The sequence below is a fragment of the Vigna angularis genome, chromosome 7 (assembly GCF_016808095.1).
Source record: "Vigna angularis cultivar LongXiaoDou No.4 chromosome 7, ASM1680809v1, whole genome shotgun sequence".
Classification (NCBI taxonomy): Eukaryota; Viridiplantae; Streptophyta; class Magnoliopsida; order Fabales; family Fabaceae; genus Vigna; species Vigna angularis.
Genome location: NC_068976.1, coordinates 7854895 through 7870074, shown reverse-complemented (window position 1 = coordinate 7870074; position 15180 = coordinate 7854895). Strand labels below are relative to the sequence as shown.

Genomic DNA, 15180 nt, shown 5'->3' with positions numbered 1-15180 from the left:
TCCCAATAAAAAATATATTTAATTTTTAAAAAATAGGTAAAAGTACTAAACTTTTGCCTTAAAAACTTATTTTTTTAAATTTAAAATTATAATTACATAAAATATATTTAGAGAGAGATGAGTATTTCTTCTCCCTATGGATACACACACTCCGAGCATCTCTTCATGGTTGACCAATTCCATATTTTAAATATTGAATATTTATTTAAGTATTACAATATTTTTATTATTTAACCTGAAACTTTGTGAAACTGGCCTTTAAATATGAGCTTGGATTCTGCTGAGCGTAGAATTGTTGAAACAGAAGAGATATTAGGCATGAGGATGTGGAGAGAGAGAACCTTGATAGTGTTAGTATTTCTACTTCACCAAATAGACGGAGAAGATGGTTGCCCCGTCTCTTCCTGTGGCAAAATCATCAACATATCTATCCATTCCGATTGAAAGGAGACCCAAAAGTGTGCGGTCGGTATGAGTTATCTTGTAAAAACAATATAACGGTGTTATCTCTGTTCTCTGGAACATTTCGTGTGGAGGCTATCAACTACAATAATTTCACAATCCGAGTGGCGGATCTTGGACTTCAACCCACAAACTGCTCCTCCCTTCCTCGCTATTCTTTGTCTCCCACCAATTTCACTGATTTTTACCTAGACGACGCCTTGGATGGCTACCACCAACAATATTATTATGAAGAGGGATATGTTTACGAGCATATAATGTTTTTGGATTGTAGTGATCGAGTGAGTGGGAACCGTAAGTATGTGGATACTGGTGGATGCGTGAATTGGGAGTCCAAAGGTTACATATACGCTATGGCTGTTGGTGACCTATTATTAGCAGAGGACATAGAAGTTGGTTGTGATGTAAAGCTGCTTGCTCCCACATCTTGGTGGGGTTTGAAAACAAATGAATATTCCTATGCCACCATCCACACAGCGCTATTTTATGGATTTCAGCTTTCATGGATTCGTCTCGCCTGTCATGATCGTTGTTCAGATTATTATTATGACTGCCATTTCCATTCTTCCAGCAAGAAGCTTCAATGCCAGAGTGACGGTAAGACGTAAAGGCTTTCTGGTTTTAGTGTTAATTAAATTTCAAATTTTGCATAATTTAAATATTAAATTTTTTTATTTCAGTCTGTATTAAAAACAATTGTTTTTTCCAAAAAAAATTATATCTTTTAATTGAGTTGATGTAGTTTAATTATTCTATTAACTAAATGACTTAATTGTTATATTAATTTGTTAGTTTGTTTATTTGTTTCTATTTATTAGAAAATATGTGAGTTTTTTTGTTTTTTAAAAAATATGATTAGTGATTTTTATTGTTTTTACTATTCATTTAAATTAATAGTAGAGACAATAACAGTAACTTAGTCTTTTGAAATGATGACATAAAAATTATTAAAAGTATAACGATTAGATATCAATACAAACAATATATTTTTTGCTATTTTCTTTAAGTACACTATTATTTAAAATTTTACATTTTTTCACATAACAACATAATTAAGCCAAATGATAGAACAATATAAAAGTCATGTCATTAGTTAATAGAAAATATTAAATGACAAAAGGTTCTATTAAATGACAAAATATTAATTAATTTCTGTAATTATCTTTATAATTTTAACAATAATGATATAATCTTTAATAATTAATAAATAATTCTTTTGTACTTGTTCTTTTATAAATTTTATTACAATTTTACCTTAATGTTCTGAAAGCTGTTCTTCACTATTAATTATTACAATAACTAAACTTTTAATTGTGTAAGTGTTTATTATAGTAAGAAAAGTACATGCCCTGGCAAATTTATTTTGGTATACACAAAAATCCCTATTAATAACGTTTTGGTAACTGCTTTTTATTCTGATGAAGGTTGTGGTAAGTACTTTCTATAGTTTTTGTAAACTTCTTGTGATCTTTAGCCAGATTTAAATTATTTATTGACATATAAGCGCTTATTGTATTTATTTTATAGTTATAGTCATGTTAGTTTACTCGTTTTGGATTCAAAAGTTCAAACTTTATAACAATAATCTTTCTCCAATCTATAGTATTTTTACATCAACAAGTGTCTTTATAATTAATTTGATATTTTTCTTTCTTCAATCTATAATATGTTTGTCGTGTTGTGATTCTCTGATATTGATACTCTCTTCCTTTTTGGGCTGAATAGGGAAACCTTCGAGGCTGCGGCATTCTTTACAGGGTAAGAACCCTACCTGTTTACCTTTGTTTGAATTGGCACGTAATACCAACAACTAATGATTCTACATAACTATCATATTACCTAATATACATTTTTCATGTTTATTTTTATTTATGATCTCATAATTTAAATTTGATTTTTTCTATGTTGGTTTTCTATTTTAAAATTTGATGTGTCTGCTTTCTGTGAAGATTTATAAAATATGAATTTTAATGATTTTTAATGAAAATTTTAAATTCGTATATGTTATAGTTATAAAATATTATGTGTAATATTTCAATTAAATAGTCTAAAATATTATTTAGGAATTATCACAAGTCTAATATGATAGAATAGGTAAGAAGATAAGACATACAAAGTATAAATACGATTATTCAAATATAACCATAAATTAAACTTTATATACAAAATTATAATCCAAAACTAAACTCAAAAGATCCCTAAGTACAACCAAAATAAAAACATATAAGAACTCTAATATTTACACATTAGTGTTATCTCCACCTACAGCTTGTTCCAGAAACATGTTATCACTCTCTACTCACACCCACCAGATGATCATAGCCAAAGCACACGAACAACAAGAACACCTAACCACAAAAGAAAACAAACAGGGTAAGCTAGTGTAAACAAAAATATCATAGAATATTTAATATTTCAACATAGATCAAATTTCAAGCCAAGTAATTGAACATCCTAAACTCATGCGATAAACTTATACTTGACTCATTCGGATATAGTATGAATGGTGAGCTATTGTGGTTCATGCACTTGTAGTGGTGAAACAACTAGCACACCCCAAGCTACCACACAAAGTTAGTTTGTTAACCAACGCATTAGGCCAAGGTAAAGCCCTTAGACTAGGACCTCCTCCTACTCTCATCACATGTCTCACCCCTCTCTATTTGAGAATAGATGGCCGTTAGAGTTTCAGGATAAACCCCAATACTGAGCTCCCTACATTCATACCAACAACACTTTGATAACCATCAATAAGAATTCTCCTTATAACTCTTATAGACCTCACATTCAGTTAATCATATGTTCCAAACCATATCACTGAGTATCAGATAAATCATCACACCATATAAATCCAAACACATATGAGAAATGGAAAGCAAAATAACTAAACAACCTCAAATCACTCGCCCAGCAAACACAAAACACTTGCCCAGTGAAAGCCCAAATAGGGAGCTTCCTCAACCCAGCAAGACAGCTCGTCCAACCCTTAAATCTTAGTGCCAAAAATCCCCAAAGCTCGCCTACCAAGTAGCCTTTGCTCGTCCAACGAGAGGTAAAACAACAAGGTTCCTAAGCCCAGCGAGCTGGCTCGCTTAGCCACTAGAACTCACTATCAGAACTCTCTTGAACTCGCCCAGCGAGCCCCTCTTGCTTGCCTAGCCTTTCTACATAATTCTGCAACACCAAAACTGCATAAATAACACTCCTAAACCACCTATGTCCTATTCTAACCACTTTTTTCCAACTTCTGACACTCCTCAATTGAATTATAAATTATTATAAACCTAAATAAAGGTGTTTCCAAATTAAACTAGTTGTCAACTATTTTACCACAAAATTTCAACTTAAAAACATCTAAAATCTTACCTTCGAGACCAAAATTGAATTCTATAAGTTCTAGCTCATTTTAGAGTAACTTAGGGATTCTAACAAGTCAAAAATGACTTACCAACACACCTCAAACCTTTCATTTGGACCCATAACCTATGATTCAAAATCTCACTTGTCCAAACCCCTAAAATGAACTTAAAAACCAACCAAAACACCACCAACTTACTACTACCATTTTCTAGATCAGAAATCAACACATTCACAACTCTAACAAGTATTAAATCACCTCTAAATAGACTCTAAAATTGAACTTTATCTTTTTAACCTTTAATTCAAAAACTCATATACCTAACCCCACCCCCCTCCCTCCCTCCCTCCTTTTTAAAACCAAAGACCAATAACTCAACCTACATTTTGTTTCCTCCATGCTACACCAAATTCATGCCATCAATCTTTACAACATCAATTAATTACAAGACAATGATCACATTTAACCAGATTCATGACTACATTAAATCAATCAAACACGCAAACTACAACAAAACACTCAATTCAAGCATCAAGATTAACACACATTCAACTTACATGATATAAACGATCAATGCATACTTTGTAAGTCAATTTAAAAGAAAATACTAGCTTCCATTACCTCAAAGAGAACTACCAATTTTAAGAATGCACCACATATTGCTTCAAACACAAGGAATTCTAGAATTGTCTGTAAAACACAGAATTAGGACCAAAGAGAGTCCTTAAAACCTCTGATCAATAAGGAACTAAATGAAGAGATCAAAAGTCACATGCAAGAAGAAATCACCATGCATGATCTCAACCTAAAACGAAAAGAAGAAAGGAGTCGAAACTTACTTACTATAAACCAAAAATTGATCGAATAGGAATGGAGATTATTCAGCTGTGATCTCTTAGGCACTTCTTGATCATAGAACAGATAATCGAGGAGTTAGATGTTGTAGAGAGAAAGGAGAGGAAACTAGGAGGAAGAATTTTAGAGAGATTGTTTGTGTTTTAAGTAATAAAACGAGTTTAAGAAATTTTATTTATATTATTGAATTATTTTAAAATTAAAATACTCGGTCTCATTATTTTAAAACACTTATCAAGTTTAATATTCTATTTTCTAGGTTCGTAATAGTGATAATCGACAACAACGAAAAAAAGATAAAAATTCTTGAAAAAGAAAAGTAAAAGAGGTAGGAAGCCTAAAGATACAAGACATAATAAAAATATAAATATTACAATAAAATAAAAGTAAAATTATCTTTAACTATATATATATATATATATATATATATAATATTTTAAAACTATGTATTAATATGAAATATATATAATTTATCATTAAAAAATGAAAATATTTAATCGAATGAGGTTTTGTAAATAAAGTCATTATATGAATAAATGAAAAGATGATAGCCAAATGTAATAGTTCCATGTGAAAATTATAAAATCAATTTTAATATACTCTGTGGACTTATGAAAGATTGAGTTTTGAGAAAATAGGATAGCACTATTGTTGTCTAATACATAGGACTTAGCCTATAAAGAAAAGAAAACATGTTAAAAAGAAGCCAGTGCAACCAAACTATCTCAATAAAGGTGAGAGTCATTGCATAATTTTCAACTTGAATTTAAATGTTTTTTAATGAAAATTTTAAATTCGTATATATTATATAGTTATAAAATATTTTTTGTGGAGATTCGTAATAGTAATGATTAAGAACAATGAAAATAAAAAGATCAAAATTCTTGAAAAGGAAAAAGAAAAGTAATAAAGGTTGGAAGTCTAAAGATACAAGACATAATAAAAATATAAATATTACAATAAAATAAAAGTAACTATTTATTAATATGAAATATAAACAATTTATTAGTCAAAAATGAAAATATTTAGTCGAATGAGATTTTGTAAATGAAGTCATTATATATGAGTAAATGAAAGATGATAGCCAAATATAATAGTTTCATGCGGAGATGATGACAAGTGAAATCACAATAATTTCAATATATTTTGTGGGCTCATGAAAGATTGAAGTTTGAGAAATTATAATAGCATCATTGTTGTTTAATACATAGGACTTGGTCTAGAAAGGGAAACACACATGTTGGAAAGAAGCTAATGCAACCAAGATGTCTCAATAGAGTCATTGCACAACATTAAACTTTAGTAGAGGAACGAGAAACAATATCTTGTTTCTTACTCTTCTAAGAGAAAAGATAAACTTCTAGAAATATGCAAAGAAACCTATAGTAGACTTATTATCTAAAACGTCACCAACCCAATCAGCATTAGAATAAGCACATGACTCTAAGGAAGATAATGTGGGAAAGATATGACCCTCAAACTAAGTATGAAGACATGTAAAAATGCAGATAACAACTGGGAAATGCACTAGTAAGAGCAGAAATATATTAACTCACACAATGCATAATGCAATAAATATCGCGACGAGTAATAGTGAGATATGTTAGATTGTCAACAATAGCAAGATACATATTTTTGTGAGAATCCTCTAACAACTAAACGATATTTTTAATGTCAACAAACCCATCCTACTTTGTTTTTACTTTATAAACCCACCAAGAGCCAATGACTTGTTTTCTAGAGAAAGAGATATCAAATCCCAAGTAGTAATTTCATATAAAGGTGAAAGTTCCTCTTTCATAGCTTGTTGCCAAAGTATATTAAAGAAAACCTATTGACAAGGACTCAGAAAAACTATCAATCATGCTTAAGAACGAAGCAAAAGGAAAAAGAATAAAATGAATACACAAAGCTTGGTAATTGAGTGGACTTATAAACACATGGAGGATACTAAGGACATGGGGGATAAACAATCACAAGAGGAATTTGGAAAGTCTTAATAACATCTTAAGTTGTAGCAGCACTGATATCATCCCTGTAATTCTCGATTTCAAAATTATTTACAACATTATCATCATTTTTGGAAAAAATGTTCAATATAAATGAGATCAAACTTTGTAAGGTTGTGGAAGTTTGAAGAAAGTGAATAAAATGGATTGTCCTTAAGAAAAATAACATGGCAAGAAACTATAATTTGTGATTGGTAATATCATAACAATGATAACCCTTTTCAGTTGTACTTGATTCTCTTCCAGTTGGGTCGGTGTTAAATGATGAAACATGAACTTTCTCTCCTTATGTGTGAAGGTTATTTCATTGGAGAAGCCATTATTCATGAATTTCTTGACAAATTGTCATTCTTCTATAATAAAATTTGACAAGCTTCCACAAGGACTACATCACAAAGCACAAAATATTCATATTTTCTAATGAAGAACGTGACCTTCACTTGTTGGTTTATTGTCATATCCCTATCTTCATTAAGCCAATGAAGTTTATAAGATTTGAGATGGGGTTTAAGAATCAAAGCCAACTTGTTAACCAACCTAGTACTACAACATTTGCAACAAGATTAACTGTCTACAATGAGAAGACATTTGTTTTCATGAACTTTACATTTTGTATGAAAGATGTTCTTTCTTTGTGACAACTGTTGTGAACTAGGTTGATTATTGAGAATCCTTATAATCATAAAAAGGTCTCCATCACAAGGGTAGGTATCCTCACCTTTATCCTCAAATGATTCCTAGAACTCTTGATCTTGGCTACTATAGATGTCAATGTCGCGTGAGATCATGGTCTTTCTGGTGGAACATTGTGATGTAAGATGACAACTACCAAGATATTTGAATCACATGATATCACTAGTGTGAATGTGTGATGATGACCCTTCACTTGATATTTTCCAACGGAGAACTTAACCTTCACTTGTTGGTTTATTCTCATATCCTTATCTTCATTAAGCTAGTGAAGTTTATAAGGTTTGAGATGGGGTTTAAGAATCAAAGCCAACTTGTTAACCAACCTAGTACTACAACATTTGCACCAAGATTAACTGTCTATAATGAGAAGACATTTGTTTTCATGACCTTTACATTTTGTATGAAAGATGTTCTTTCTTTGTGACAACTGTTGTGAACTCGGTTGATTATTGAGAATCCTTATAATCATAGAAAGGTCTCCATCACAAGGGTAGGTATCCTCACCTTTATCCTCAAATGATTCCTAGAACTCTTGATCTTGGCTACTATAGATGTCAATGTCGCATGAGATCATGGTCTTTCTGGTGGAACATTGTGATGTAAGATGACCTCTACCAAGATATTTGAAACACTTGAAATCACTAGTGTGAATGTGTGATGATGACCCTTCCCTTGGATTTTCTTTCTCTTTCCTAGATTCCTCCAAGGGGTTCATCTTTTCTTTAACTTATTCCCTTTTATAGTTTTTCTTCTTATAAGAACTACAGTGTTTGATTTAAAAAATTTTATCAAAATTTGTTGTTCTACTTTTATACAAATTTGTACCAACTCATTTAGATCTTGATAGGGCAACAATTTCACTCTATCTCTTATTTCAAGACTTAAACCACTAAGGAACTTAAAAATGGTGGTTTCCTCATGCTCCTTAATATCAGCACTCATCATATATAACTCCATTTTTTTTCTATATTCTTCTACTTTCATGTTATTTTGATGAAGCCCTTGGAGCTTATCCATAAGCTTCCTATGATACTAGGAGGAAGTGTACATCCTCCTAAGGTCCCTATTAAGGTCATTCCAATATTGGACTTAAGGAGCATTGTTTATTCTCCTCTCCCTTTCAAGGGATGTCCACCAATACATTACATTGCCTTGAAAACTTAGGGTAGGTAGGGGCACCTTCCTCTCCTCACTTATTTGGTTGCAAGCAAAAAGTTTGTTGACCTTTATTTTCCAATCTAGGTATGTTTCAACATCTTTCTTTCCATGAAAGTGAGGAAGGTCCACTCTAGTCTCTCTTGGTTCCCTATGGACATGTACCTTTCTATTTCTTCTTAGTGGTATAGGAGGAGATTCATAGAAATTATCCATTAATCTACTATCCTCATCATAGTGTATGACAAATGTGGGAGTCTTAGAGTTCCTAAAATAGCTCCTACTCTTTCTCTTTTCTTGTAATTTCTCTTCTTTTTGTTTGATCATTCTAAACTCCTCCTAAGGAATGGCAGGATTGGCCTCTCTTTAAATTTTCTTTTTTTCTTTTAAAATGACCTCTTACTTCCTCCAAAGTTTTAGTGACTTCAACTCTTGAGCAATTTGTTTCCAACTTTTTTCTTCCTCACTATAATCACTACCAATTTGGCATGAAGAATCCTTTGACATCCTTATGTTTCTTTTTTATTTTCTAAGATTTAAAAATTTTGGTGTTTTAAAGAAATTACGAAGAAGAAGTAGATAGCAAGCTTTTTCACTTCTCTAGGAAACATAGGTGAATCACTTGGATTATTTAAGTACCAAGTATTTTCTAGCCAAAGGAACTCAATGTTTGTTGAAAATAGAATGACTTAATTTCTCACACCAAGAGGGTGGTGAATTGGTGAAATGTAAAAACAATGTTTTCTTTAAATCTTTTTCGCAAAGTGGATTCCTTTAAAAGCTTTCTTGAAACGCAAGGAAAAAGATTTTTTATGCAGCAGAAATATAATCGATTAAGTACAGTAAGAAGTCGACTGAATAAAAGAGTGCAGGGATAGAAATATCAAACGCTGAGTTTTTATACTGGTTCGGTCAAGCCTACATCCAGTGTCCTTCCAACCACAGGAAGCCAATCACTATAATGATCAAGGTTTTTACAACAAGGTTTTTATAGCGACCTCGCGTCAAAAATAGAAAACACCTCTCTAACCCTCTAATCAAAATATAGGCATATACAAAATAGAATAGCAGCAATCAATGCAGTTAATTGAATCCACAAGTAGATAATCACCACGGTCACTTCTTGTTTCTTGAAGCTCTTTCTCTATAAGAATGCACTTTCTGCAAAATATATCACAAACTGTTAGATTCACAAAAGTTCTTACAGAAATCAAGTTCGCGTCAATTTATAGATTTTTACAATTCTGACGCATTTTAATCGACTAAGCTACTAATGCAGTCAAATATAACAATTTAGTTAAAGCAGTTAGCAGCAATCAATGCAGTTAATTGAATGTACAATTAATACAGTAAAATCACAATAAATGTTTGGTCAACATATTTAAAAATATAGTCGTTGTAACATTTAACACAAGCATTAACAGAATTTCAAAACTATAATAGACTTAGTCGAATGCAGGTTGCATGTAATTGACTATTCAACACAGTTAAAACAAAGTTTTGAAAAACTTTCTCTTTGAAAATACTCACAGCACACTTTGAAAATGTTTGTGCAAAGCCACGAGTTTTAATCGACTCACCCCATAATGAAGTCGACTTAAAATTGTTGTTTTGCCACACAATTAAAAGTTCAACATAAAAGTGGTTGTGGTTTTCCTTCTATAAAACATCAGACATGCATTCACCAATAAAATCAATTATATAGCACAGTGAAATGCAATGTATCAACACAATCATGTTCTCAATGCTTTAAACAGATTTACACATTGATTAAAACATATAACATGTAAGTAATAGAACATGTAACACATAAATAGCACATGTGTTATTAATTATGTTGTCATCATAAAAAACCAGAAGCTCTAAGATTGTAGGTTCAACTAAATCATGTTATTCCTATCAACAATCTCAATAATGTTCTTGCACAAGACTTCTTAAATGGAATTAATGGAAAGACTAAGATGACACACTCTAAACTACAAAGGAAAATAAAGCAAGGAATTAAAGAGTCTATGTTGGGTAGCCCTAAGGTGAGGCTTGTTGGTACAAGACACATTCACCACCTAAAAGTGTTTTACTATTTGATTAAGGTTCTAATTAAGAGATGAGAGAACACCTAAGGCTTCCCCAAGACACTTAGTTAGGCCGAAATGCACAAGGAATTAAAGCAAAGATTACAACTCGAATGAAATACAATCACACAAATGACTTGTAAAATTTAAAAGTGTTTCACTCCACTCATTCTTCTTACTTTTCTTTTCGATTTATGCACTCAAGGGTGTATCTCTCTTGCTCCTCCACTGGTTGAGTCCTCCAAAGATGAGTTCACTTCAAACTAAAATGCTCCAATTCCTTAGATGTTACCCTAGGAAAGTTAGATCACCTTTAAGTAAGAAACAACACCAAAAGATGATTGCCAAAAAAAAGAGGTCAAGAAAGTAAAGTAAGAAAAACACAAAATGAAGGAATTTTAAACTCAAATTGGAATTTTTGAGATGTACACAAGAGAATATCAAATTGGAATTAAGGTAAAGAAACAAAATAAGAACTCAAAAGAATTACGTAAAGAAAAGAAACTAGAATGGATTACAAAATCCTAGATAACACTATAATTGAAATGGATGTTTCTTGTTCTCAAATGGCCAAATGCTAACGGTCCACTAGGAAACTCAAATAGATAAGGCCGAGACATATGAAGGCTATTTCATAAAGGAAAATAATTCCAAAACTCCAAGGATATGAAACAACACAAATTCAAGTAGTAATAGTGACTCTAGTGCACATATTTTTGTAATTTTTCTTTTTCTCTTTTGATTAACTCTTTCGTTTTTTTCTTTTTGTTCTTTTTTTACTATCTTTAACACTTTTCTAGCAGCACAAAGTAGCAAAAGTCGAAACACTACTACTCCAAATTCATCATACAAATTTACATGAAACAAAATAGAGAAAACAAGAAGCTCTTAAAAGTAGAAACACAGTAGAATTAAAGTGTAGAATAGAAATTCAATGAAAACATCATAGAATCCTACGTCTAAAAAATTATTTATGATCTAAAAACAAGTAAGAACTCAAGATTGAAAAGCGAAAGCACTTAAAGAGGACAATAGTATACGCATACCATAAGAACATTAGACACTTGATTTTCTCAAAATGCAAATGAATAAATGTAGATGTAATGACACGAAAATGACTAAACATGACTCTGGATACAACATATACATCATAAAATTAAAACGATTCAAAGTTAATACAATTCAATCAAAAAAGGAACAAATACTCAAATAAAATGCAAAAGAAAATGGTAGAACTCATAAGAACATCTAGAAGCACACAAATGAAGGTTTAAAAAGAACAATACTACAAGAAAAATCGTAATTCCACACAGCCAAAATCCGTATATAAACTAAAAATCCGAATATAAAATAGTATTACATATGAATTACATACAGACTAAAATTCATATATAAAATGGTCGTAGTTATGTTACATACAAAAAAAATCCGTATATAAATTACATACGAAAAAATCCATATATAAATTACATACGGATTTTAAATAACAACTTTGTGGAATTGTTTGTTGATAGCAAATTTGCCATAAATATGGCCAATGTGATAGAAACAAAGTTTCATTTCCTAAGAGACAAATTTAACAAAGGCATTGCATAATTGAGGATCAATTAATTGATATCCTAACTAATGCATTGAAGATTGACCAATTCAAGAAGTTGAGAAATTCTTTAAAGTTGTATGTTTTTCCTTGTAAGGAGGAGTGTTAGGATATGATTCAAAACTTAAACAGTTAATTTGTTAAGATACATTCATCTTGTACATTAAATACTCTTTGATTGAATTCCTTAAAGTAGTTGTTCTGTACTCATTATTACAGAGTATGATTTTTTGTATTTCCCCTCTCTCTATGCTATTCCGTATGTGTGTTTTCTCCCCTATTGCTCTAACAACCCTTGGTATAAAAGAATACTTTACTTTGTTTGTCATACTATTTATTAACTCAAGGATTTTTTTTTTGCAGTGGCTATTAATAGTATCATAAAAGGTGAGTTATTTCTATACATAGTTTTTAAGTAGAAAGGAAATAGTTTACTTTGTCTCTGTCACAGGGTTCCATCCTCTATTTCTATAGACTATAAATAATAAGTGTGATGGAACAAGTTTCTTTATAAATATATTTATTTGAAGAAATATATATAAAAAATTAAATAAATTACTTAAAAGTTAAAACTAGTTTATATATAAACTAATTTTTAGACCTTATATTATTATATAACTTCTCAAAATCTATCTCTAATATTTAGATTCATTTTTCTCTTTTATTTTTATTTTATAAAAAATACTTATGAAGTAATTTGTCCAAATATAAGTAATATTATTTATACAAACTATTTTTTTCCAAAATAATTCTGTAATAGTTTCACATTAGTATTAATTCTTTTTATTATGATGACATCTATTATCCCTTTAAAAATAGCAATATGTGTATATGTGGTAAAAGAGGCATTTCTCTTTTTCTTTTTTTTATTGAGATACGTGAACAGAAACTTTTGTCAAACTATTTAACAACTTTTATTAATATAATAATAATAAAAAAACATAAATAATATATAAATTAAATATTTTTTATTATATTAATAGAAAAACTTAATAAGTGGTTATTTTTTTCTTAAGGAAGGTGTCAATAGTTTTTTTACAACGCGATGATGACATCTGTTATATTAATTCACAGGATTTTTTATAGCAATATTTAGACCAAAGCAATATGTTGGAATTTCTTTGTCTGACTATGATGACATTGAGTATGAACCACGATTAGTTAATCTGGGAAAGTGTGTTGCATACTTCATAGTTAGATATGTTGCTGGCACCATATTGTTTTTTGTCTTTTTGGTATACAAATGGAGAAGAAGACATTCGTCAGTATATGAAAGTATTGAAAATTATTTAGAGCAAAATAGCTTGATGCCTATTCGATACTCATACAAGGAGATTAAGAAGATGGCCAAAGGTTTCAATGAAAAGTTGGGTGAAGGAGGTTATGGTTCTGTATTCAAGGGAAAGTTGCGAAGTGGACCTTGTGTTGCCATAAAAGTGTTACGAAAATCGAAAGGTAAAGGAGAAGATTTTATCAATGAAGTTGCAACAATTGGAAGAATACATCATCAAAATGTAGTGCATTTAATTGGATATTGTGCTGAGGGCTCAAAACGTGCTTTTGTTTATGAGTTCATGCTCAATGGATCTCTTGATAAATTTATATTTTCTAAAGAAGGAAATCTACATTTAACCTATGACACAATACATGATATAGCAATTGGAGTAGCACGTGGAATTTCATATCTACATCATGGGTGTGAGATGCAGATTTTGCATTTTGACATCAAACCCCACAACATTCTACTTGATGAAAAATTCACCCCAAAGATATCTGATTTTGGATTGGCAAAACTATATTCAACAGATAAAAGTGTTGTGACTATGACAACAGCAAGAGGAACAATTGGCTACATGGCTCCAGAGTTGTTTTATAAAAATGTCGGAAGAATATCACATAAGTATGATGTTTATAGCTTTGGAATGTTTTTGATGGAAATAGCAAGCAAGAGGAAAAACCTAAACCCCCATGCAGAGCATTCAAGCCAACTTTACTTTCCCTTTTGGATTTATGATCAACTTGATAAAGGGAAAGATATAGAAATGGAAGATGTCACCGAGAATGAGAACAAAATTGTAAAAAAGATGATCATAGTTTCACTTTAGTGTATACAATTGAAACCAAATGATCGCCCTGCCATGAATAAAGTAGTAAAAATGTTTGAAGGAGATATTACAAACCTAAAATTACCTCCAAAGCCTTCTTTGTATCCACATGAAACATTGGAAGATGGTGAAAGAATATCCTCTCACCAAACAACATTGTCTGACTTTGTTGGTTCTTCAAGTTATCCAATGAAGATTGTCTCAAATATTCCCGTAGATGAAAGTATTTGATAATGTATATTATTTATTCGCATCCAACTTATTTGACTTGAACATTTTTCCTCTGTAATGTTTACATTGTGTGACTTATTTTTATACTTCATACTTTAAATATTATGATTTACCAAATTTAAACATTTGTTCAAAGTTTTCAATGTGTTCATTATACTATAGTATATGTAGAAACCTAACTCGATCGAATATAATAATAAATATAATAACAAATGTGAAATTAAATTTAGTTAAAATAAATAAATTAAACAGATATATTTTCTTGTATGTGTCTGTACTAGATTTTAGATATATTTTCTTGTATGTGTTTGTACTAAATTTTAGAATAATTGAGATTGTGTTGTCAGCAAGGTAATAGTGAAGGATTATAGGTAATAGTGAAGGATTATAGGTAACACTGAAGGATTATGTGTGAATGTAACCAAACAATCTAGAAATCATCAAATCAATAATAACTAGATACATTAATTAGCTTTATTTTAATTTGATTCCAAACACATATTTTAAGAAATGTTTTGATGAGTGTGAAATAAAATGAGTCATTCAAATATATTTCATCCTAAATGACATTACAATAATTAACTTACCGATAACTCTTCATTTTTCCCCATTTTTCTGTGCTAATAATCTTCTTTGAGGATAT

At 30.5% G+C, this 15180-nt stretch overlaps 1 protein-coding gene across 1 annotated transcript; it reads left to right on the top strand.

Annotated features, from left to right (window-relative positions):
• Nucleotides 1-279: 279 nt before the first annotated feature.
• On the top strand, nt 280-14660 carry LOC108331273 (rust resistance kinase Lr10-like). The gene is made up of 4 exons (XM_052880270.1): nt 280-1059; nt 2188-2220; nt 12565-12588; nt 13276-14660. Exons 1-4 carry the CDS (start codon nt 720-722, stop codon nt 14304-14306), a joined length of 1428 nt encoding a protein of 475 aa, XP_052736230.1. The 5' UTR covers nt 280-719; the 3' UTR covers nt 14307-14660.
• The last annotated feature ends 520 nt before the right edge of the window (nt 14661-15180 follow it).